General features: G+C 35.5%; 1 protein-coding gene across 1 annotated transcript; it reads right to left on the bottom strand.

Annotated features, from left to right (window-relative positions):
* Nucleotides 1-24,891: 24,891 nt before the first annotated feature.
* Nucleotides 24,892-26,624, bottom strand: LOC133784016 (spermidine hydroxycinnamoyl transferase-like). The gene has a single exon (XM_062223565.1). The coding sequence runs from the start codon at nucleotides 26,490-26,492 to the stop codon at nucleotides 25,125-25,127; it is 1,368 nt and encodes a 455-aa protein (XP_062079549.1). The 5' UTR covers nucleotides 26,493-26,624; the 3' UTR covers nucleotides 24,892-25,124.
* Nucleotides 26,625-27,170: the final 546 nt, after the last annotated feature.

Genomic DNA, 27,170 nt, shown 5'->3' with positions numbered 1-27,170 from the left:
GTAATATACTAACAACCTATAAAAAACTTAAAAATTAAACAAAACTAATATACATATACCACTATATTAAAGTCATATAGTCCTAAATAAATAAATAAATTATAAAAAATTACAATTTAGGTAATCACTAATGTAAAATGGTTATTTCTCTACAATTTTAAAAATAAAGATATTAACTTTTTGATGCCTTTATTTTGGGTCATTTTCTCTAATTTCTGTTTGCGAATATGCACTAACCAATACTGAACAGCTTTAAATGCATCTCCATCAGTCAATTTCTGATCCTACAGCATTCTTATCAGATAATAATAAAGATAACTGAGCCAAATGCCATTAATACAAAAATATTAGTTACTCCATTAATGACTATAATGACATTTCGAATATGCACTAACCAATACTGAACAGCTTTAAATGCATCTCCATCAGTCAATTTCTGACCCTACAGCATTCTTATCAGATAATAATAAAGATAACTGAGCCAAATGCCATTAATACAAAAACATTAGTTACTCCATTTTAATGACTATAACCGCAACTTTGCAAATCATTTTAGAATCATTCTAAACCCAGTTTAATATTAGAAAATTTACAAACTATCCTAAATATGTAGAACTTTTATAATATATTATGTGTGGTGAAACAATACATGTATATGAGCATTACTTTGGTATACAAAGACAGGACTAACTATATATTAGATCCATATATTTTAATTTAATTAAAATATTTGGGACTCAATATTTACTTGTACTAATAGAGTCATATCATTTTCTAGAGTGTTGGACACTTTATAGCGTGCTCTTATACATTTCTCAGTTCGTCATTTCTATACTCTTTTTCTTTTGTTAAATAAAAAAAACCATTTTTATTAGAATATTAGCTTGTGAGGACACTACTTTTCTTATCAAGACATCTATTATCTTTTGTGCTTGTTTTTGCACTACTACAAAAAAAGCTAGTTTTTAGGACATTTTTTAGAGCACCCACCTAGATGCGAGCCCTAAAAATATTTCCTAAACTTTTTATGACACTCAGTAAGAGTCCTTAAAAAATAAATTTTAGGACACGTAGTGTGAACCCTAATTACTAACGTGAGTCTTAAAAAACTATGAGGAAATTTGAGTTAGTGGAGATTTTTAAGGGCACACTTTGAGTGTCCTAAAAGAATATTAAGGGCACTCAAAGTGAGTCATAAAAAAATCCTAAATAAATAAATTAAAGCCTTATTAATAAATAAATTTTAAAAAATGAAAAGATAATACAAAAATTAGAAACCGTAAAATTGTACCGGCCTCTTCTCTCTCCTCTCTTTTCTTCCAGCTGCCTCACTCTCTCTCTCTCTCTCTCTCTCTCTCTCTCTCTATTTCTCTCTCGCATCCCAGCTTTGCCAGCCCCGACGACCACCATGTCGACCGCCACTAGCTACATGCGCCACCCCAGGAGATGCAGGATGCCATCGACCTCTGACCCTCGCAAGATCTCCACCTCACGCACGACCTAAGGCTTCCAACGAACCCCTTGAAGTTGTAGTGGTAGTTCGTCGCAAGCTCTCTGCCAGCCACAACTAGCGGATCTCTCACCATCGCCCACCTACACGCGCCGCCTAGGTGTGTTGCCCAGCCCCTGAAACCCCCAGACCTGCGAGCCCCAATCCGTACGTGTCGCCTAGCAATCTCGACGGTGCCTTCGAAGTTCAGTGACTTTGTGGGTTTCTGATAATTATTGGGCATTTTTCGATTGCCTCGAGCCACCTCAAGCCAAATGACCACAAAAATTGCATTCTTTGTGATTTGGGCTTCAAAACCCACTAGCTATTTTTCCCCAATCAACACCTTTGAGTTGTGGCGCCGCCACTGCCGTCGCCGTCGCCGGAGTTCCGCCACGGGTCTCTGCCATGAATATAAATTAATTTTTTAAAAATTAAAAATATAAATTTTAAGGGCACACATTGCGAGTCCTAAAAATATTATTTTATGGCTCGCAACGTGCGCCCTAAAAAACTCCACTTTTTAAGGCTCTCAAATTGAGGACTCGCGCCATGCAAGCCCTAAAAGCATTCTTTGTAGTAGTGTTGGTTTAGTCGAGATATGTTCATGTCTTAAATTTATATCTGTAAAGTTTTTATTATTTAATCGATATCTTCTTAAATTCTTCTTATCAGGATGGTTTTCTGTTCATTAGTAGTGTATGTATGAGGAAAATGTTAACTAAATTGCACTTTTAGTACTCTAGTGAAGAAATAGAAATTCATCTTTACGAAACAAAACCCACAAAAAGAAATGTAGAAATGAAACAAAAAAATTAAAAAGAAAAAAACCTAGAAAATGTGATATACAAATGTCTGGGGTTCTAAATAAAAATTACAATTTTGAAAAAATAAAGCAAAAAAGGCGATTTGATAGAGATTGGCACTTAAATAATGTTGAGATTGGTTAAATATAATGGTTAAGTTTTTTTACACAATGTGGTGAAAAACACTTAAGAGTTTTAACTTAAGTTGAAGTGAAAACATGAGATTTTATAGTAGGCATCTTTAATTGACTTTTATGGGTCTAAAATGATACAATGAGGTATCTAAATATGTCCAAAAAGTTTGTGAACATTTGGAGGTGTTTAAGGTCAACTTTGAGAGTTTTGACTTGCCTTTGTGGAGTTGTGTCACCACCTAGGAGGCGATGCATCACCTATAGCTTTAGAGTTTTGAGAAACCCAGTAGGCGACGCATTACGTGATGTGTCCGTACAGGTATGTGTTTTAAGCTTCGATTGATGTGTTCTAAGGCTATAATCTTAATGGTTAGACTTAATGACGGTGCCAGCACTATAAATAAGAGTTATTAGAGTTATAAAGCCTTGATCACACTTTTGAACTCTCTCTCTAGCCTCTCTCTCTTTCTAGCTCTTAAAGAACATTCATTTTCTCTAAGGAACTCATCAAACATTGCTTGACTTGTATGAGTAACAAGGATTGTTTAAACCCACTTCTCATTCCACATTGGTGAAGATGTTGGTATTAATCTTGAAAATCAGGGATGCTTCGAAAGGGGTGGTTGTTTTAAAACATTAATACCGAGCCAGGATCAATAGATATAATTATACATTAAATCAATGCACAAAATAAGAACAGAAGAATACCTCTTGTAGCCTATCAAGATTCCTTGAGTCTTTTCGTATTATCAAACAATTTTTCTATCGACGTGAATACTCACACCAAAGTCTTCGAAATCGTTTCTCTAACACACAAGGTCGTGTGTGGACACGTGAGATGCAAATGTTTGATATATAGGCTCTCTAGATATTATCAACACATGAGATCTATAGAGTTTGGAGAAGAGAAGGCTTAGAGAATTTTTCTATTTTTCAGGCTTAGAAAAAACTATTGACTTGTTCGTTTGTTTTAGATCACTTATTTCTTAAACATATGAAGATAATAAACTAATTTTTATTTCTTTTATTCTAAACTAATTAGTTAAAGATATTTAATTTCATTATTTATTTTAATAAAATTCAAAAAAATAATTAAAGAATTAATTAAATAAAGAAATAATATTTAAATTTAAACAATTCAAATTCAGATCTCAGGGACATGTGGTAGTGTCTGTGACGCCAATCACTCAGTGAGTGGCGTGTAGCACACTCCATTGCCCTAATTCTTCTCACTTGTTTGTTTAATTGAAATTAAGATAATATATTTATTAAAAAAATAATATAAATATTATTTAAAAATTAATATTAATTAATTTAAAATTAACTCTATCTTTAATTGTCAGATTTGAATAATTATCTCATACTAAGATAATATAAAACTCATTATAATATTAATCCATAAACTGATTAATATTAATTTAAACTAATATAAAAAATTTCAAATAAAAAATAATTAGTTAAATAATTAATTAATTAATCACACATAATTATCACTTAGTCCTAGAAAATTAATTCCTTTGCAATTTAGCCATTTTCTCCATTAATCTTAACTATGACTTCGTTACCCTTGGCAATGTAGTACAAAGGCGACTCGAGTACCGTGGACCTATAATACTAAGCTTCAATAAAGCTGACTATTAATTAAACTCTTTAATTAAATAATCTTATTTATTAATTCCATTATCACTCCACTATAAATATATGGAAGTGAACTCTTAGTTATTATAGAATTATATTTACAGAGTGATCTCTTCTAATCCATTGATGTAATCTATACACGTAGTTTTGTCCTCCAATTATTGGTTCATAAATTAGAGGTGGTCAAAGATTATCGTTTTACTCTTCTAATTTCCTCTTGTTCCTTAAGTACCATTAATTCAACAGTGAATAATTAATATATAGTCATAATATAACTTTGAACTAAATAACTATTAATTCCAAGAATTAACCCTTAAGGGAACCAATATTCGATCCATTAGGAAAGCATGGATTCCATTACTGTATGATCATGTTCCCAACCATTCAAGTTATTGAAACTCCAAAACAAAACTTACTAGCCTCATTATATGAAGAGACCTTAATGAATGTGCTTAACCCAAAGTTGGACATGATGACGTGGCATATGAAAATGACACGTGGCAGCGTTAGGTATTGAATTCGTCCATGCTGGTCAGTTTGCAGGTGCCGGTAATTTCCATTCAAGGGAAACATAATGAGTTGCTTTAATCAAGTAACAAGATGAAGGGGTATCACTTGCAGATCACTGCTTGAAAGGGGTCTGATCAACAACAAGGATCTGGTCGATGGCGTATTGGAGATACAACTTGCTCGAAGGGATTACCTGCTCGAAGGACGCTTTATTAAACCAAAATGACCTGAATCTTATGAGATATTTATGTAACCGATATCTAAATGTATTTTTATATTCTTTTATTATATATTTCGTTGAAACAATCCCACATTATGCTTGTAGGGACTATTTCATTCTTGTAAGGCCCATAGCCCACTAAGAGATTCTATAAATATAGATCTCTCATAGTCATTAGCTCTCATGCACACTTTACATACAAAATCTTTGTCAAATTATATTCTTAAGACCTTTAGTTTGAGACCTTTCTGATTAATAAAAGTCCAAGTGGACATAGGTCATTACCAACTCTTGGGGCTGAACCACTATAAATTCTTGTGTGGTTCACTTGAATTCAACTCATTTACATTATTTACTATCGTTCGATTTGACTCAAGGTTATTGACCAAAACGCTGGTCAACATTTTGTTGCTTTCATTGAGAGTTGAACTCGAGGAAATCTCAATTCACCAATCTTAATAAATGGATATAACTACTAGAAATCAATGTCAAGAACCACAAGGGGGAAAACAAACTACAAGACCACATGACCACCCCTCGAGCAGTCAATTCCCTGCTCTGTATCCTGGCCAACAGGTGCCTACTTCTAGAAATCAACCTCCAGAAGGAGCAATGGGTCACGATGAACCCCACGTGGATTTAGGGGAAGATTTTAACGCTGACATTGAGAAAAATGCAGGAGAAGTTTGTTGCCATGCACAAAAGTTAGGCTATAGCTAAAGCCATGAACAAGCAAAGTAAAGACACGATCAGCAAGAAGAAGCTAATTGTTGATACTTTAAAGCAACAAGATTATTGTAAGTTGTACTACAACAAATCCAAGCTACGTGAAATCGTCCAGTGATTCCCCAACCTGAGAACACTGGTCGAGTAAATGCCGAGACTCAAAGGCCAACTGGTCGAGTCCCATAACCTACTCAACCGACAAGATCTTAGGATCAGGTTGTTTCTCCTGGGACAACTCACAACAATCAGTCCAATAGAGACTATCGACCAATACAACCAAATCTGTTGCCTCAAGATGAACAGGTTTTACCTTATCATGGTCAAGAGCAATGCCATAACAGGAAAGTCTCTAATGAAAGGAGACTTACTAATGAACAACCCAGGTACTTAGCCTCACGAGGATGGAATCCTCGTAACTAGCAAAACAAATTTTCGGGACAACCATGACAAGGAGGAAACCCTCATCGCCAACAAAATCTCTGTGCTGGTCAGCCATTCGAACAACCAAGGAATGAGTGACCAGAAAGACAGAATCGAGGGCATCAACCTCGATGAAACCAATAAGGGGGCCATTACCATGGTCATCTTCTGAGGAGTTATCAGAAATGAAATGAACTGAGCAGTAGTTATCGAACATCATACCGAGATGTCAATGGTGGTGATTAAGGAGATAATAGATGCTACCAACCTCGAAAATATTAGTATCATTATGATTGTGGCAAAGATGGACAACCTAGAGGAAAATTTGTTCCCTTGAGGCCAACTGGGCCACAAAACATTCCTGCTCATGAGAATATGCAACCTAAAGGACTTTTCGTCACACCAAGGCAGCCCGAGCAGCCTTACTTGCCTGCTAAACCTCCTCTTGGTGACCCTCAAGAAGGTAGTCAAAATGCTAGGGGGCAACCCATAGGAAACAATGTTTCCAATAGGTTTAGAAATCGAGGACACGACTTACGTAATGTCCTCGACTAGCTCCAGGAAGACAACATGTCAAATGTTGTAGGATTGTTGCACCAGTAATCCCAGCCACTTTCTCAATAGCCGCTCCTACTATTGCTCTAGCCATTCAGACACAATTAGATGGGTTAACTCAGATGGTTCGGGAGTTAACAACCCTGAAGCCTACTAACATTGATTTAGAGAGAAGGAAAGGCCCTCCTTTCTCTGATCAAATTAATGCCCTGACAATTCCTCCTAATTTCAAGATGCTAACTTGGAAGATGTACACTGGAAAGGAAGATCCAGTATCCAATGTGAACAACTTTGAGATTCAGACAAATCTCTAGGGTGTGCGGGATGATGTTCGATGCAAGATTTTTCCTGCTACTTTGGTTCACTCTACTCAACAATGGTTCATTAAATTTGTGAGACTCTTCTACTCACAATTTTTCGCTGCTCAAACTCTGCCAGCCGAGCTCAATTACCCTGTTGATATTAAACAAGGACCCCATGAGCCTCTCAAAGGTTACATGCAATAGTTTATGTAAGAAGTCGCACACTCCAAAACTATTCGCGATGATATGAAGCTAATGGCCATCATGGCTGTAATAAAAGTGAAATGACTGCTTTGGATCGACCTAAGAAGAAAATCCGTCTATTCGAACAATTTATTAAATTAGAAGAAGTTATTATAAAAGCTGATCAGTATGACCAAGCAAGAACTAGTGCTGCTTCAGCTTAAAACCCAAGCAATGGTAATGGGAATAAGAATAACCAGAACGGTGGAAAATGAAACAACAATTCTAACGGTGGTAACAATAATGACAACAAGTGAGCCAACACTAACTATAAGCCATAGGAATATGTACCTTGTTTCACCACTTATTCTACACTCTTAGAGTCATGAGTAGAATTTTTTTAGGCCACATACACTGAGGTTCCCTAAAGGAAACCAGCTCCCATCAAGAAAGACATAAGTAAGAGGGATACGAAAAAAATTTCCAAGTTCTACAATGATTATGGACATGATACTAATGAGTGTAACCAAATCAAAAACGAAATTAAGTTCCAAATTCGTCAAAATCATCAAGTGATGAGAAGATATATCTGTTGCCCAGTCGACCAACAACCAGTTGCTGTAGCGACTCCTGATGCACCAGCCCAACCATTGTTACTTGCTCCAGTAGCAGGGCGACTAGATATGATCTGCGGGGGATCACACCTAGCTGGTTATAGTAGAAAGGCCCTATAACTATATGCCCGAACACTACGCCATCAGCCTGGTGAAGAGGTGTTGGTCGTCGAGGAGTGAATGCAAACCTATTACATTTAGTGAGAAAGATGCCAATCATGTCAGGTTCCCACATAATGATTCATTTGTTATAGAAGCACATATTGCTAACATGATTGTTGTATGAACAATGGTTTACCATGGCTCCTGAGTTAACTTTTTTTTTTAAGACCACTCTTGAAAGAATGAAACTTTTTGTTTGAGATCTCGAACCCTGGACGCTAACATTATATGGTTTCACTAAAGAAGGAATTAATCCAACATGAACAATTAGATTGGCTATCGCTGTTGGAAAAGCACCAACAAACAACATAGTGATGGAAACTTTTGTTGTGGTCAATCTCCCCTCCACATTTAATGCCTTGCTTGGAAGGCCAATACTTATTGATTTAAGAGCGATCCCATCTATCTTCAGCCTAACAACGAAGTTCCAAACCAATGCTTGGATAGGTTGTGTTAAAGGAACTCAGAGGGAGGCCAGAGAATGCTATAATTCTTCCATCACAACTGCCAAAAAAGGCACAGTCACAACCAACATGATCTTTGTTGGTCCTTCCGAGAAAGGGTCAGCGTCAAATATGAAATTTAGCAGTTTAGCAAAGCCTGAGCAGGCTGCGAAAAATGAGGAAGAGACCTCCAAATAGGGCAATACCCAAAGCGAGGAAATATACTTTGATCCTTGCTTTGGGGATTATGATACTAGAGTGGGACCAATTGAGGACCTCGAGGAAGTTCCACTTGATCAAGAAGAGTCGACGAAGACCATGAAAATTGGGTAAAACTTAGTCAAGGAGGTCAAGATTGAACTCATAAGTTTTTTAAAACATAACCAGAGTGTGTTTGCTTGGTCGCACAAAGACATGGTAGGTATTAGCTCTATCGTGATTAGCCATGCTCTTAACATTGACAAGGATAACTTCAAACATGTTCAACAGAAAAGGAGGCTACTCGACAAAGAAAGATCCAAGGCCTTAAAGGAAGCAATTGAGAGACTAAAATAAAATGGGTTCATACGAGAAGGTTTTTATCTTGAATTGGTTGTTAACCGAGTTCTCGTACCTAAACCCAATGGAAAATGGAGGACTTGTGTAGATTTCACTTATCTAAACAAAGCTTGTCCAAAAGATTGTTTTCCTTTTCCTAGGATCGACCAGCTCATCAATGGTATTGCCAGACTCGAGATTCTTACCTTTATGGATGCCTACTACGGATATAATCAAATTACATGCACCCTCCTGACGAGGAGCATGCAAGCTTCAGAACTGACATAGGCTTATACTTTGCAAAGTAATGCCTATTGGACTAAAGAATGTTTGTGCGACATATCAGCGATTAGTCAATATGATGTTTAAAAATCAGATAGGCAATAGCATGAAACTCTATGTCGAAGATATGCTAGTTAAATCTAAAAAGGCTGGGGAGCACGTCCAAGACTTGACAGAGTGCTTCAACTCTTCAAAGAATTAATATATGAAGCTTAATCCCCTAAAGTGCTCATTTGGAGTAGGCTCTGGGAAGTTTCTGGGGTTTATCGTTAATTCACGAGGCATAGCAGCAAACCCAAAGAAGATAAGGGCTTTGATTGAAATGAAGTCACCGACTAAAATTAAAGATGTTCAAAGCCTCACTGGAATGATAGCAGCCCTTAGTAGATTTTTATCAAAATCAACAAACAAATGTGTACCATTCTTCAGCCTACTAAAGGGAAGCAACAAATTTGAGTGGACATAAGAATGTGAAAGAGCCTTCCAAGCTCTCAAAGAATATCTATCATAGCCACCTATTTTTTCAAAACTAGTAGATGGCGAAACTCTTTTTATTTATCTCGCAGTCATTGAACATGTTGTTAGTGCAACACTTATACGAGAAAAAGACATAACCCAACATGCGGTGTACTACATAAGCAAGGGCTGGTATGAGTAGAAACAAAATATCCCCTTATCAAAAAGTTAGCATATTGCTTACTTCTCGCAGATAGAAAACTAAGACCATATTTCCAAGCCCATTTGATCAAAGTACTCACCGACCAACCTCTCAGGCAACTCCTTCAAAAACTTGAGGCATCTAGTCGACTGCTTAAATGGCCAATAGAGCTTGGGCAATATGAAATTACTTACCAGCCACGAATAGCAATAAAGAGGCAAGCACTAGTAGATTTTGTTGTTGAGTCCACAGGTGTACCTGATAGTAACGAGCAAAACACAACACCAGACATAAATGAAGAAAATTGGCAAACATGGAAGTTATTCAGGGATAGTTCATCAAACGAGCACAACTTTGGTAGTAGCAGAAGGAAACTAGAGCGATACACCCGAGCATTACGCCATGAGCTAAGAGAAGAGGTGTTGGACATTGAGGAACGTACTCTCAAAATGCCTCTCCACGTTCAAATCCAATCTCCTATTATAATCTTATTGAAAATTATGAAATTCCTCTTAAATGGGCTTTAAAACAGGTCTTAAAATAAGCCCTAATCGATACACCACTATTGCACGTGAATTTTTTTCCTGAGGTAATTCCAAATGATTTAGAAAGCTGAGAAAGAAATATACAATGTTTATTTCACAAACTTTTTCCAGAAAATGCTTGGATCATAGTCGGAAATACATGTTAAATCTCAACTTTTTATAGAGACAAACCAAATCAATATATGACTTAAACAAAAAATGTTGGCCCAACTCCAAACTTCAAGATTTTCCTGAAATTTTACATTATAAACATCAAATTTACTATTAACAATAAAATTTAAAGAAAATAAACCTAAGACATAGTAAACTAATGCAAATCCTAGGAAAAGTAATGAAAAATAACTCTATTTCATAGAGTTAACACACCCCCAAACTTAAGATTTTGCTAATCCCTAGCAAACATAAAGACAAACAAACAACATTAACACAAACACGAAAAAACTCACACAAACATGAGCCGTGATTCAATCAAAAGTATAATTGGTCTCAAAGATCACACATTTATATAATCCCAAGAATAATAAGGATCTCAAAGCTATTAGAATTTCAAATCAAATCATGATCATATATATCTCAAACTCGATTCCCTTGTATCTGTATGTACAATCAATCTCACCCAATTGCTAGCACCTAGATAAATTTATACATAACATATATAGTTTCATTTCACTAATTTTTTCACAATACAACTCCATAAGCTTATTTTTAAAACCAAACTCTACTAATATAGGCAAAGAGAAAATTAAAGATCAATAGGAATTTTTAGGCTTGTAATGAATGACTTAGGTATGGTGGATGAGAAAGGAAGTTGTAATGCCCCAAATTTCCTAATAAGGGTTAGGACCTTGATTAGGAGGCCGGGAGGGCCATAATTGATTTATTATGCTACTTAATGATTATATGCATGTTTATGTGAATTATATTATTATATGATGGTAAATGCATGCATATGGGTGTATTTATAGTTATAAGGGCATTTTGTTAATTTGGCCCGTTGAGGGCGTAATTGAGTATTTTCGTGCATGTGGGTGAGTTATTAATGGTAGCACATTATATGTGGATTTGTTTGAGTCTTTCGGCATGAGACGATCATGAAATGCAAGTGTTCGGTCTAGTCATAACTGGTTTAAGTTTGGGGCTCGGGGTGAGTCTCAGGGTGATTTTAATGATTAGAACATTATCGAGAATTAAAGGGTAATGGGATATGGATTATTGGTATGTGAGAATATTGAGAATAGAGGGAATTGGAGAGTGTTAATTATGATTAACGAAATACGTGCGAAAGGACGGTTTTGCCCTTGGTGGCTGTTAAGGTTTTATTTTAGACCTAAGGGCATTTAGGTCTTTTCACCCTTAAAGATTGATATAAGCCATTAAGGCTGTAGAAGAGTAACAAAAACAGAGTCTCCTTTCTCCTTATCTCTCGATAGGTTTCCTCCTTCATTTTTCTCTGGACTTTCAAGCTTTGTTTGAGGAATCAAGCAAAGGAACCAAGCCAGGATAAGCTAGGGTTATGCTCCACCATTGAAGAGGGTGTGTTGCTGAGATTGAGGTGAGTTTTTATCCATTAGAAATATTGCTTTTGCTTTGTTTCCTGAGTTAAGTTCCAGTTGGTTTTTGGGTTGGAAAGTGGGGAATTGATTGGAGTTTTGGCTAGGGTTCTTGGGGTTGTGGTGCCTAGGTCATGTGGAGGTGGTATTTGGGTTCATTTAGGACTTAATTTGATGTTGGGAAGCTTTTGGTTTGGGTTAGAAATGGTGGAATCGAAGGAAGAGATTTATGGGCAGTTGCTGGCTGAAGGTAGCGCTATAGCGCTACCTGCAGAGGAGGCTAGGGCGGTTTGGTGCTGAGTTGAGCGCTGGGGCGCTAGGAGGGCAGCACTGTAGCGCTACCCTGTTTCTTCAGAACCCTGTTTTGAGTGTTTTAAAGGGTTTTTGGCTCGGGGTTTCAATCCTTAAGGCCCGGGATCGAATCTACTCACCGTGTGGGCATGTTTCGAGGTCCTGAGAGTGAGGTTTAGACCAAGACCCTATCTTTGTTGATTTTCATTAATCAGAGGTTATATTTGGTTATGACTAGGTGACCGCTAAAGAATAAAGGATCGATCGTTCTCAAGGGTCGTCCTTGTTCTAATTCTCACTCGAACCAGAGGTAAGAAAACTGCACTCCATGTGTGACATGCATGGTTACTTTTGATGCATGTTTGATGTTTAAATGTAAACATTGATAGCATATTGAATGCTTGGCAATCTTCCTCATTTTCATATGGTTATTATTGAGGCATGCTGGATGATTAAGTGTGATGCATGTAATGCACGAGAAACATGTGATTAGGGCATGCCATGAGTGATGAATATGAGATTGATCAGAGCTTGAGTCTCTGTGTTTGTGCATGATCATTATTGTGCTAGCAACTGTTAAGTAAGCATGCTGAATGCCCCATCTTTGGATGTTTGACATATGATATATGCCTGGTAGCATTGCTTACTTGTGAACGGCACTGACTCATTAGTCAAAGCATTGACTCATAAGTCAAGGATAGTTTTTGCATGTTTAATGCAAGCCAACAAAGATTAGATCTAATCAACATCTGCATTGAATGACTCAAATGAGCATTAATGCCGGACCGACCTCAAGTTCGATGAATATTAAAAGCGCTTGTCCAGCCCAAGGCTAGAAATCTAGAGCCAGAGCCGGAAAAGGCTAAGGTGACCCACAGGTCACATGGCTAGGAGGGTATGGGACCTCCAGAGCGTGGCTCATTAGTCACCTAACCAGAGCGTGGCTCATTAGTCACCTAACCAGAGCGTGACTCATCAGTCACCTGTCCAGACTATGACTCATTAGTCACCTCTTCACCTGATGGCTAGTGACTTAATCATCAGTCACTCATCTTTTTAGAGCTATAAGCTCTGTGTGATGTAATGACATCATCTGATAATATTTTCATGAGCATATTCATGTTTTCTTGCTGGGCTTCGGCTCACGGGTGCTTTGTGGTGCAGGTAAAGGCAAAAGAAAGCTGGACCATCCTTGAGTTGAAGAGCTTAGGTGATGACGTGTACATATGCAACTGCTCGACCAATACATGGCCGAGGTTTGACAGAGGAACTAGGGTTGAAGCCTGTTTTGCCGCTTAGATCGGCCTGTTGTAAATATTTTCTTATAATAGACCTTTAAATTATATTTTTGGGATCCCAATGTATATAGTAAACGTTCTAATAAAACGTTATATCTTAACCAAAAATTTTAATCCCTAAACCGCTAATCACACTTAGTTACACGTTTATGGCCAAATGACTCGATTAGCGAGTTTAGCACTGTTTGCAATATGCACCGTAACGGTCCCTGGAGTTGGGGTGTTTCAAAATTTTAAGCTTAATTCAAACCGTAAACACACGAACCTTTAAAACAACATCTTAAAATTATTTCTCCTTCACCATCCATCTTTCTTTCTTCTTCTTCATAGAGTTCACCTTTATCATTTTTTTTCAATTGAGTAACACTCCCACAATCTTGTTTCATTCGATAGTTTTTTTTCTTCAAGGAGTGCCGCTACTTTCCTTTTTTTCAAAACACTTTTTTTTAATCACACATAACAAAAATTCTCTTATTCTTCCCATCTTCACATCACAATAAACCAAAATCTTTAATATATGTTTATGGTGAAAACTAGGGCACAATTTTTTTTTATGAAGTGTTTAGGCTAAAGTATCACATATAAGTAAAAAAAGAAAAATATATAATTTTTCTCTTAGGCTAAAAAAAAAGTAACTATGAATACAAATTCATTAAGGTTGGCTTCAAAGGCTCAAATGATCCAAAAATTGCCTATATCATCTCCTTAGTTTTATGTAACCTATGATTTCCCCTCATCTAGTTTTCAAAATAAGGTCTAGAGTGGTAAAATTTTAATATTATCTCATCATCCATAAACCTTCTTTGAATACTAATAACAGGGTGATCTTAATAACATGCAAAAGTAGAATTGAAAATGAAGTTCAAGCAATAATCACAACAAGAGTCAAGCACACAAATTTTCATATGGAATTTATCATTTTTTGCAAAATTATATTGATCATAATAAAATTCTCATCATCAACCTATTACTCTTGATTTAATCAAGCTCAATTAACAACTTTAATAAACTAAACATGAATTAAAACTAACAAACACAACACAAATGAAAAAAAACACAAAAATATATCTGCCCCCCCCCCCCCCCCCCCCCCAAACTTAGTAAGAACATTGTCCTCAATGTGGGGGAATACGTCATTTTCAAAGCAAAATAAAATAAAAGAAAAACTCCCTCTGGACAAAACATCTTCAATGATCTCCTTGGCATCTGCAATTGCTGTGGTGTCTTGTGTAGCAGCAGGGACAAGATGTTGAGGCATACAAAAAAAAATCTAGGCAAGAAAAACACAAACAAAGTTTAAAATTTAAAAACAAATCAAATGCAATTTTTTTCTCCTTTTTTTTTTCAAGATTGAAACTAAAACACGAATATATTTTTTAAAAGTAAAATGCTTGGGTTGCCTCTTAATAAGCACTTTATTTATAGTCATGGCTTGACTTTCTCCCAAAAAGTGTTAAGTTTCTACTTTTATATCAACGATGGACCAGCCCATCGAAGTCTTCTACTCCTTCAAATATTGATGCTTTTTATCACACATCTCCTTCTCTTGAGTACCACTCACATTAGTATGGTGGAACTGAGTCATCTCTTTCTTTACTTCTTCAAACTTTGGCATCCTCCCTTTGTGTTTTATAGAACTTTCTTCCACTTTCATTAGCTTAAGGTCTCGATCAAACACTCTCATTGTCATTGAAAAAATTTCAAGGCTTTTTCTATTCGCCATATCTACTCGCAAACAATTTTCAGCTCTGGAGGACTCCTTACATACACGAAACATATTGCGTTTCATACTAATCTTCATTGTTAAGGTTCAGTTGACCATTGGCTACATTAATCACTGCATTCCCTGTTGCTAAGAATGACCTACCTAAAATTATTGGTATGTCTCCATCTACTTCCATATCTAGCACAATGAAATCAACTGGGAATATTAACTTACCAACCTATGTCAACACATTTTCAAGAATACCTTTTGGATAGTTCATAGATCTGTCTGCCAATTGGAGTGTGATAGATATTGGCTTTATTTTCCCCAAACCTAGTGTCCGATATATATATTTATATAATAGGACATCAAGTTGATACTCACCCCCAAATCACATAAAGCTCTTTTAAAAAATTGAGTCCTGATAGTACAAGGAATAATAAAACTTCCTGGATCCTTCAGTTTTGGAGGAAGCTTGCACTACTCATTCAGTGCCACCATCTCATTGTCCTCCCACTTTCTTTTTCTAGATAAGATCTTCTTCTTGAACTTCGCATAGCTTGGCATTTGAGCTAGAGCATCAAAAAAAGGGATGTTATTATGAAGTTTCTTAAAAACATCCAAGAACATGGAAAACTATGGGTTTGTTCTCTTCTTTTGTAAGCGTTGAAGAAATGGTGGAGGGGGATAAAGTGGCTTATTTGGTGTTGTTATCTCTCTTGAGATTTCTTTTGTTCTTCAATACTATCTTCATTTACCAACTTACCAGGGCCTTTATGAGATTCATATTCATCCACCACATCAACTATGATCGTAGTATTGCCTTCAATATCATTGCGACTTCTTAAGGTTAATTTCCTTACATTGCTCAATCTTTTCTCTTCCAAGATGTTAGGGTTTTATGCCCTAATTAAAGCCCAATTTCTTTGTAATCTCATCTTAGTATCAATAAAAGAATAAAAATCAATTTTTGACTTGGTCAATCACTTTTGCTCGCATGTTTTATTTTCATGATTATTTGTTTACTATAAACTTCTATTAAATCTTGAGCATATAGCTAATCATATTTATATTGACATAATCACAATGGAATATAAATATGATTATAAGTTCAAAATAAGTTAGTCCTAAGATTAGTCAGTGCACAGTATTTACACTGACTTGCCAATCTACGATATGATCAACTTACACATTGTAGTGTTATGTTCTTTCCAGAACATTCGCAAATACTATTTTTTATAATGGGCTTATTTTAAGAATTAAATTCGATCTCCACCATTGGTTTAACAAGGTCAATAGCTTAATGGGGCCTTGAGACGCTTTGATTCGCCCCCTACGGAAGGTATTCATTAGTTATTTTGACAAGGTTAAATTTCGAAAGATAGATAATTATATGTCAAATTCTACTAGACTCACCCCTACGGTGACTACTAGGACTAAATCTATTGATTATTGAAACCATGGGTAAATCTCATAAAATAAGAGATTTTGTTTTCTTATTTTGATTGAATAGTAGGTTGTTAATGATGGTGTCGATTATTAAATAAGTTTACAACTTTATTTAACTAGTCGTATTTTTTGACTCTCGCCAACTAGGACAAGGATATCATAGATTAGTTAAAATCCTAAAGAAGTAGAGATATGATTGTTTTTGGTAATTTTTTTTAATATCTTGCATGTTTATGGTATATGTTGTGCTATTTCTTGAAATTAGAGTGAATAGAAGTTTTATTGAGGAAACGTGATTGATTTATATTTTATTGATAATTTGTAGTATCAGTATTGCTGTGTCTACTCCCATCCTTTCTCAACTTTCGATGGAGAAACTCACTGTTAAAAACTTCCTTAAATGAAAGCAAAGCATCAACATTGTGTTGATTGGTGACAATTCCAAGTTCGTCATGACTGAGGAATCTCCAAAAGTTCCAGCTGAAGGAGTTCCTAAGTCTGTAAGAGATAAGCATGAGCGTTGGCCGGCGGCTAATAACAAGGCACGAAACTAAATGTTGACTAGTATGGTCGACACTCTCAAGAAAAATATGGAGATTGTCGAGATGGCCAACGAAATCATGGATCAGCTCCAAGACATGTTCGGTGCAAAGTCTGTGCAGACTCGTTCAAAGGCCACCAAGAAATATGCCAATGCTCGGATGGAATCATCTTTGCACGTTTGTGATCAACTCAACTATGGTATGATGCAGCTCATGAACGAGCTTCAGACTTTCGAGTCTATCATGGGTGGACAAAGTAAGGGAGGAGAAAACAAGACAACTACTACTAATGTTGTTGATCCAACTAAGGCCGAATCTAACCAAGCTTTGTCTTCGAAAGCTAGAAGAAAGAAGGACAAGACAACAACCCCAAGCCTACAAAGGCTGCAAAAATGAGTGCACAACCAAATGCACAGAAACCTAAAGGGAAGAACAAGAAAACAAGAAAGGTAATGGTAAGTGTTTTCACTGTAAAGAGAAAGGGCATTGGAAACAAGATTGGCCCAAGTTTCTAGCAGCAAAAAGCAAAGTTACTGATTATAGTTCATTTATTTTAGAAATATGTGTTTTAGAGAATGATAAATCCATTTGGATAATTGATTCTGGAACTACTAACCATGTTTGTAACTCTTTACAGCTTCTTGAATAGTGGGAGGAAGTGGATGAAGGCAACTTAAATCTTAGAGTTGGGAACAGAGCGTTTATTATGGTCCAAGCTAGAGGAAGAGCTCGCCTGAAGTTCAGAAATAAATATTTAATTTTAAAAGATGTATTTTTTATTCCGGATTTTAGTAGAAATTTAATTTCAGTTTCCATGATGCAACTAGAATGATTTGTTATGACTTTCACCAATTTTAATATATCTATTTCTTTCAATGGATCACAATTGTGTATTGCATGTTTGGAAAAAATGCTTTATATTCTACGACCTAACGAACCCCTCGCTCTTAAAAATGATTTATTCAAAGTAGCTAAACCTAGGAATAATAAACATCAAAAGACCGATAACGATAACATGAAATATTTATGGCATTTGAGACTAGGTCACATTGGTTATGACAGGATTCAAAGACTTACAAAGGACGGGCATTTGAGGGATCTTACCTTAGGTGAATTACCTGTATGTGAATCTTGTGTAGAAGGCAAACTGATAAAACGCCCATTCTCTACAAAGGATGATAGGGCCAAGGTACCACTTGGACTTGTTCATTAAGATATTTGTGGACCTTTGAATGTACAAGCAAGGGGTGGTTTTGAGTATTTCGTCACTTTCATTGACGATTACTCTAGATACTCATGTCTTTACCTAATGCATAGGAAATCAGAAACATTTTCAATGTTTCAGGAAGTCCTAGCTATGGCTCATAACCAATTAGGTAAAACTTTGAAGATCTTGCGATCTGATAGGGGTGGAGAATCACTACAACAAAATACCCATTACGGGACACTTTTTTAGGACACGCACATAAATGCAAGTCCTTAAAAATATTTATGAAGTTTTTAGGACACTCATTGAGAGTCCTGAAAAAACGCAATTTAGGACTTGCAATGAGTGTCCTAAAAGAAAATGCGAGTCCTAAAAAAATCTGGGCTATAAAAATAAGTGTTTTACTTAATATTTTTAAGGACTTGCTTTGGGAGTCCTTAATACTCTGTTAGGACTTGCAATGAGTGTCCTAAAAGAATCTGCGAGTCCTAAAAAATCTAGGCTAAAAAAAAAGTGTCTTACTTAATAATTTTATGGACTCCCAAAGCAAGCCCTTAAATATTTTATGTAAAACTCTCAAAAGATAGCCATATATTTCGAAATTATAGGGTTACATACTTAAAAAACTATACACATTTGGGTTTTATTACTCAAAACCCACAGCAACCACACGGCAGTAGGACTGAAGGAGATGAATGGCTGAATGGCTGAACGACATGACCAAGGTTGAACGGCTGAAGGAGATGAACAGCAGCAGGTGGTGAACAGCGCTCGACGGCAGTGACGTTCCAGCATTCTCGACGGCGTCAACGGTGGTTCCAGCGTTCCAGCACTCACGGCGGCGCACTACTGCGGCTCCAACACTCACAGCGGCGCAGGTCTCGGCTCCAGCAGGCTCTCCGGCGGTGCAGGGTCTCGGCTCCGGCGATGCTGGTTGCTCACGGTTCCAGCCGTGGGTTCAGGTATATATATTGCTTTTTTTTTTTATTTGTTTGCTTATATAAATATATATATATATTATAATTTCAGATATATATGATATATATATATATGATATTAGATTTATTTATAGGATTGGTATTTATTTATTTATATTATTAAAAATTGGTAATTGGTATTATATTATTTTGTTTATATTATATTTATATATATTATAATTGGTAATATTATAATATCAGATTTTAATATAGGATAATAATATAGGGTAATAATATAATTTCAAGTTTTAATATACAAAAAATTAAAATAATATAGGTAACTAGAATGTTTATAACAATAAAAATAATAAACCCAATGGTTATACAAATAAATAATATAGGGAACTAGAATGTTTAAAACACTAAAAATAATATAGGCTAATAATTTTCTATTTATAATATAGGGTAATAATATAATTTCAAGTTTTAATATACAAATAAATAATATAGGCTAATATTGATGCTATTTGTGATTTTACAATTTTGAATGATAATTGTATTACTTTAGTGGAGTTTGAATATCTTAGATATTCATCCGTAGTGAAGTAGGTTATGGGAATTCTGTGTGCTGTTTGATTTGTTTGACATGTTGGTGTTGATTGTGACAGATGGCTAGGCTAGTAAATTAGGGGATATGCTGCCCGATTTCTATAGATTTTTTTGTACTTAGTTTTGTGTGGAAATATGAAAATGATAACTGCCACAATGATAAATTTGTGATCCGGATATTTAACATTTGACCCTCTAATTAATAATTAAGTTGAATTTCAATTTTGTTACTAATCACAAAAATTTGCTTAATCCGAGCCTCAAAAGAGTCGATTTAGAGTAACTATATATGACATGCTATTTGTGCTTTCGAGATTATAAGTGCAGGATAGGTCTTTCTAGAATTTAAATCAAAATCCTCATCTTTTCTCTCGCAAAAGAGTTAGTGATGTGAGTGGTGTGAGTGCTTGGATACTATTTGGTTTATTATTTTAAATAAGCTACGGTTTGGTTTTCTATATTAATATACAGTTTAGTATATATTATTTTTTATGGATTGATTACATATGTTTGCATACTTATATATTAATTATTGTTTTAATTTGTGTACAAAATTTGATAATAAGATAGTAAGTATATATGTGAGTGAAATTATTATATCTTTGTCCTATTAAAAATTTAGAATTATTTTATGATTTTACTATTACATTAAATTTGGTAATCACATTCTAGTTGGTATATATGTGATTGATTGGATCTTAAAATCCAAATCACTCATTGTGATTTGGATCCTATTTATCACAAAATTTTGATGATTTCATGCATTACATGGTAAAAACATAATAAAAAAAATTGGATTTGGATTTGATTAGGTAATATTATGAGATCATTCATTATTAGTATATATACCAAGAGAAGAGAGATCAAGGATCTATATTTGATCACATCAAGGAAATTTCTTTTAAGTGTTTGCTTTGTTTAGTTTAAGTGGAATAATGATGAAGCTAAAGTAACTTGTGTCTTACATTTATTCATCTTTCTAGTATTGCTGAAATCAATGCATATAAACACAAACCATTATTATTAACAAACGAGCAACTTTTTGCATGCCTTAAATATATAATATAATTAGACACACACACACAGAAAATATTTCTAAATAAAAAAAGCTCTTAAAGTGTTCATTAGACAAATAATAGTTGATACAAGTGTGACATGTAAAAGAATATACAAGTATGTATGCATATATTTGTTGTGTTGATTTTAACCTTTTTAAAAGAGCATGCCAACATCTGACATTTTTCTTTTTTTATAATGTTGATTAAAATGAATAGGTTAATATTTTGATTGGTAGCTAATTGCAAGAGGTATGTTGCATTTGATTTAGTTTTAAAAAATTTCAATATTTTACAATTTTGAATGTTAACTGTACTACTTTAGTGGAGTTTGAATATCTTACATATTCATCCGTAGTGAAGTAGGTTCTGGGAATTCTGTGTGCTGTGGTGATAACGGAAGATTAAGAACTTGCATGTCTTAGTGAAGTAGGTTCTGAGAATTTTGTGTGCTGCGGTGATATATTGATGAAAACCTGTGTGCTGTTTGATTTGTTTGACATATTGGTGTTGATTGTGACAGATGGCTAGGCTAGTAAATTAGGGGATATGCTGCCTGATTTTCTATAGATTTTTTTTGTACTTAGTTTTGTTTTGTATGTTTATTTTATTTTATTTTCTTAATTTTAAATTTTTATTAAAACAAATAGGTGCAATATGGAAAAAGAATGGATGTCAGCTGATAGGATGTCAGTAGAATATATAAAAGGGGTCGATGAGTTTCTTAAATTTAGTTTGGATCATGCCAAAGATCCAAACTATATTTTTTGTCCTTGTAGTAAGTGTGGAAATGTGAAAAAGATGATTGCCACAATAATAAAAGAGCACCTATATTTCCACGGGATAGACAAAAGTTATAAAATATGATATTGGCATGGTGAAGAGCTTCATGTTACTCCAAACCCTCCTATGATGAATGAAGATCAGAATTATAGGCAATTGGATCGTGAGGATAATTTAGATGAAATGATTGACGATGCATATTATGAATCAGAAGTAGATCTCGTTAAGTTTGAAAATCTTCTTAATGACGCTGAAAAGCCGATTTACTCTGGTTGCACTAAATTTTCAAAGTTGTCAGTCCTTCTTAGATTGTACAATATACAACTACATAGTATTAATCTAGTACAATTTTTATATATGCTTTGAATTTATTACCACTAATATAATTATAATTAAAATTTTGTTTTCTTTTTTTTTTTCAGTTCACCTCCGACAAACCATATACTACTCAAGAAATTGACAAAGTTAGAGAAGAATGGGCAATGTCATTTTTACAATTGGTTAGAGAAAAATGAATGATGTTATAGCTAGCTAATTACAATACATGTTTAGAAATTTTAAATTTATTTTGTAAATTTATTTTTCCATTTTTTTAGTATTTTCTTTTTCAAATTTCTTTTGATACATATTCGACACTCAAATGGATATATATTTTTAAATCAAAATTAAAATTGTAGCTGTATTTTTTTTTTTAAAAATTACTTTTAAGTGCATGCAAAGCGAGTCCTAAAAAATTACCCGCGAGTCCTAAAAAATTACTTAAAGGCACTCAACCCGATTTTTTAGGACTCACAACTTAAAGGCACTCAACTAGATTTTTTAGGACTCGCAAAGCGAGTCCTAAAAACTTAATTAAAGGCACTCAACCAGATTTTTTAGGACTCACATTGCGAGTCATAAAAACTTAATTAAAGGCACTCAACCAAAATTTTTAGGACTCGCAACGGGTTTTTAGGACTCGCAAAACCTTAGTTTTTAAGGCTCTCAAATAGAGGACTCGCGCCCCGTGAGTCCTAAAAATTTTTTTAGGACTCGCAATGCTAGTCCTAAAAAACCCTTTTTGTAGTAGTGAATATTTGGATATGCAGTTCCAAGATCATTTAATTGAACTTGGGATTTTATCAAAACTTACTTCCCTAGGTACTCTGCAACAAAATGGTGTAGCGGAACATCAGAACATAACTTTATTGGGAATGGTTAGATGCATGCTTAGTTACTCAACTCGACCAACTTCATTCTGGAGACATGCAATTGAAACCGTGAATGACATTCTCAATGTCGTGCTGTCCAAATCAATCCCCAAAACACCTTTAGAATGCTGGAATGATCGTGAACCTAGTTTACGCCATTATAGAATCTGAGGGTGTCCTGCCCACGTCCTGAGGAAAAAGGAAGGAAAGCTAGAACCGCGAACCGAAGTTTGCATGTTTGTTGGTTATCCTAAAGGCACTCATGATGGACTTTTCTATAGTCATTAAGAAATGAAAGTGTTTACTTCTACGAATGCTACTTTTCTGGAAAATGACTACGTCCAAAATTTCAAATCGCGCAGAAAAGTAGTTTTAGAGGAGATGGTTGAATAATTAACTCCAACCAAAGTTCCATCGTCATCAACTCGAGTTGATGATGAGATTCCCACTCTTCATGTCCAACCGACACAAGTCAATTTAAATGAAGAAAGTACCACTGTTCCTGAGCAAATAGTCACAGAGCCTCGTCGTAGTGGGAGGGTTTCTAGGAACCCAGTTCGCTATGGTTTGGATGGTGAAACCAATATGGTTGTTTGTGACACTGGTGATGATGATCTATTGTCTTTCAAACAGGCAATGGCTAGCCCTGAAAAGGAACTATGGATCGAAGCCATGAAACAGGAAAGGGAGTCCATGTACTCAAATTCTGTCTGGGAACTTGTGGAAGCACCTAGTGACTTTAGGGCCATTGGGTGTAAGTGGATCTACAAGAAAAAATGAGGTGTTGATGGAAATATCAAAACTTATAAGAGGCTCGACTAGTGGCAAAGGGTTATACCCAAAGAGAAGGCGTGGACTATATGAGGAAGCTTTTAGTCTGGTAGCCATGCTCAAGTCCATTCGCATCTTCCTATCCATAGCAGTCGCTCTCAATTATGAGATCTACAAATGGACGTCAAGACAACTTTTCTTAATGGGAAGCTTGACGAAGTCATTTATATGGATGAGCCAAAAGGATTTAAAGTAGCTGGACAAGAAGACAAAATTTGCAAGTTGAATAGGTCCATTTATGGACTTAAGCAAACTACTCGTTCCTAGAATCTTAGGTTTAATGAAATCATCAAAACCTATGGCTTTGAACAAAATATTGATGAGCCTTGTGTTTACCAACTGAAGGCAAATCAAATATTGGTATTCCTGGTTCTTTATGTAGATGATATCTTACTCATTGGAAACAATGTTAAGAAATTTTCAAATGTGAAGAATTGGCTGAACACTCAAATTCAGATGAAGGATTTGGGTGAAGCAAGTTATGTTTTAGGTATCCAGATCATTAGGGATAGAAAGAACAAACTCTTAGCTCTATCTCAAGCAGCTTACATTGATAAAATGTTTGAACGTTTCTCAATGACAAATTCCAAGAAAGGATGTCTACCGTCCTGCCATGAAATTCATCTTTCAAAGAAGCAGTCTCCCCAGACTCCTGAAGAGGAAGATGCAATGAGAAAATTTCCTTACACATCTGCAGTTGGAAGTCTGATGTATGCCATGTTGTGTACTAAACCAGATATCTGCTATGCAGTGGGAGTAGTGAGCATGTATCAGTCAAACTCATGATCGGAACATTGGATAGCAATATATTCTGTTGTCTTCTAGAAATTTAATTTTCCCTTGAATATACCTCCTATAATAAAGTCCTGTATAAAAGAATTATAACCAAGTCCATTTAAACCCAATCATCTACACAACAGTTACATTAGATGGATCACAATAATCATAAACATTCCATTGATCAACTACTATCATAAATCCAGATTAAAAAAAGATGAAAATAAAAATAGTTCAAAGTTCCCAATTAAAAAACGTTTGGTTAATCCATATATAAACTGAAATTATATTTATGATATTTTTAAATAGAAAATGAACGTTAGTACTCTACTTGCTTTATGTTATTTATTTTTTTTAATCTAATTTTCAAATAATTTTTCTATAGCTGATTATCGATTCCAGAATTAATGAAAATAATAGGAAATGATTTAGTAACTAATGAAGTTAGTAACAAGTCTGTGCGGGACCACAATTAAAAACTTCTCATTATAATACTACATGCATCCAAAACATGCCCTTCACATCTAAAATACGCCAGAATTGTCATAACGATCAGTGAAATAGATAAATAATAATAAAATAAAATAAAACAGTGTAAATAATATTGATGGGAATACATGCAACGGGCAATTCAAAAAACTCCAGAGATGAGAAAATTCGTCAACTTACAATATTATAACACTCAAAACTAATCCCCTATATATCACCATAAAAATGCTTCTTGAAGGAATCCATATGTTGCACTTGCAAAGACATTGCCACAATTAAGGACCCATCATCCCCGCTACTAGGATCCGAGAGAAGCACCACATCTCCATCGAAGTCATCACAACCATGGGTTCCAAGAGCCATATACAGCTCCTTTTTCCATCCAAAATCAAGACCGTACAAAGGTAGCCTCAACCAGCTCACAACGCTAAGATTAGGGTTCCCAAAGAAAGGCTCTTCGTTAGAAGTAGAATACTGAAGATCTTGAAACTTTGTCAAGTCCCTTTGATTCTTAAGATACTCGATATTTGACCATATATTCTCATTTGTTACGTTTTCAATGGTTTCTCTTATTCTGCTAGCTGCAAAACCAAGTGGTTTGGACACCAACTCTCCCGAACAACTCTTGGCCATAACATCGAACGACGCGTTGCCAAAGTAGGAGCTTGGTATGTGCGGTTCTATCCGGCTCCGAACGTCGACACAAACGGCTAAAGCCGTTTCCTGTTCCTTACTATGTTTCCGGGCCTTGCATGCGCATCTCCAAACGTGTGCAGCCAACATCTCGTACCGACTATAGGGTCGCGCAGTGCTGCAATCTCGACCCTCGTTTGCTATCTTCTTCAGCTTTTTTAGTTGTTCTGTGGTGATTCTTAGAATGGCCACAGTGGTTTCCTTTTCCCTCTCTTCCTTACTGTCCAATTCCCCAACCAAGATTGGTAGGCTATCGTGTTCTACATGGCTCAAGCATGGAGACCGGAGTGGGAGATCTCCTGCTCTGAGACACTTCCGATCAAGAAGTGGTGTTGTTTTTAACTGCTCGCCTCTAGCAAGACCAGCCCACTCAGAAAAAAAATGCAACGCACTTGGGCCATCAACAACTGCATGTGAAATGGTCAAGCCGAGGCTAATGCCGCCACAAGAGAATCTAGTGAGCTGGATTAATAGAAAAGGCAGTTCATTAATGGGGCGGGTATAGTCTACAGCTGGGGTGAGATGATAATAATAGTCCGACGAAGGAAAGAAATCAGCCAACTCATCGAGTTGGGAATCGGACTCGGCTTCGGTGAACAGAACCCCTTCAGCGTTGCAATTGAGCTCGAGACGACCTCCAGGGAGGCACCGCAACCGGCCAGCTAGTGGATAGAAATGGACAAGAGCCCTACTCAACGATTCTTTAAGGGTGGCAGATACCTTATCGGTTGGCGTAGTCCATTCATGGGAGGGTCGATAAAAGTAAATAGTTGGTACATGAGTAATGACACCAGTTTGGTCCCATTCCGAAAGAGATTGGAAGCCTTTCCATGTTGGCTCTGCTGGCTTCACCATGTAGTAGCCCTTCAACGTCACCGCCATCTTTTATTGATGTTTCTCTGCGTGTTGTTATTGATTTGTTTGCATTACATTATAGATTTTATAGGGTAAGAGCCCTGATGTAATAATGGCCAATAAGTTATACACATATGTCAACCTAATGTAATAATGGCCAATAAATATAGCCATCTACTGATCTCATTCGCCATAATGTACATTATTACCTTATTATCTTCTTTTTCACATGCCAAACACTGATAAATAGTAATTGGCGAGAAATTTTATATCCGGTTCAGTTCTGTATTTTATTTTTAAATTTGAAAATATGATTTCGACATTAAATTACTAATCTATTTGCAGCATCATGTGTGCTCAACACTAAAAAGAGCATATAGCAATAATCTATATTATCATACTCAACTATTATCATAATTATTTCTAATATTGCCGCTGTGTGCATGTTATGAAAATTTAAATGTTGTTTTACTTTTATTTATTTAATTGTTAAATTGAATTTGTGATAATAATTGTTTTTATTTCTACCTTATTATTGTGTGTTGTGTGCATGTCACGACCCGAGCCCAAGGCTGTGACAGATTTGTAATATTCATAACATGCGTGGTAAAACTCTTGTTGGAAAATAGTATTTATAAATGATCATTTAGTTTATATTAAGTAGTACTATAATTATAAGTCAAAATAATGAAATAACTCCTATAA

The sequence above is a fragment of the Humulus lupulus genome, chromosome 6, assembly GCF_963169125.1.
Source record: "Humulus lupulus chromosome 6, drHumLupu1.1, whole genome shotgun sequence".
Classification (NCBI taxonomy): domain Eukaryota; kingdom Viridiplantae; phylum Streptophyta; class Magnoliopsida; order Rosales; family Cannabaceae; genus Humulus; species Humulus lupulus.
Note: the sequence above shows the minus strand (reverse complement) of the source record. Positions and strands in the feature narration are given on the sequence as shown.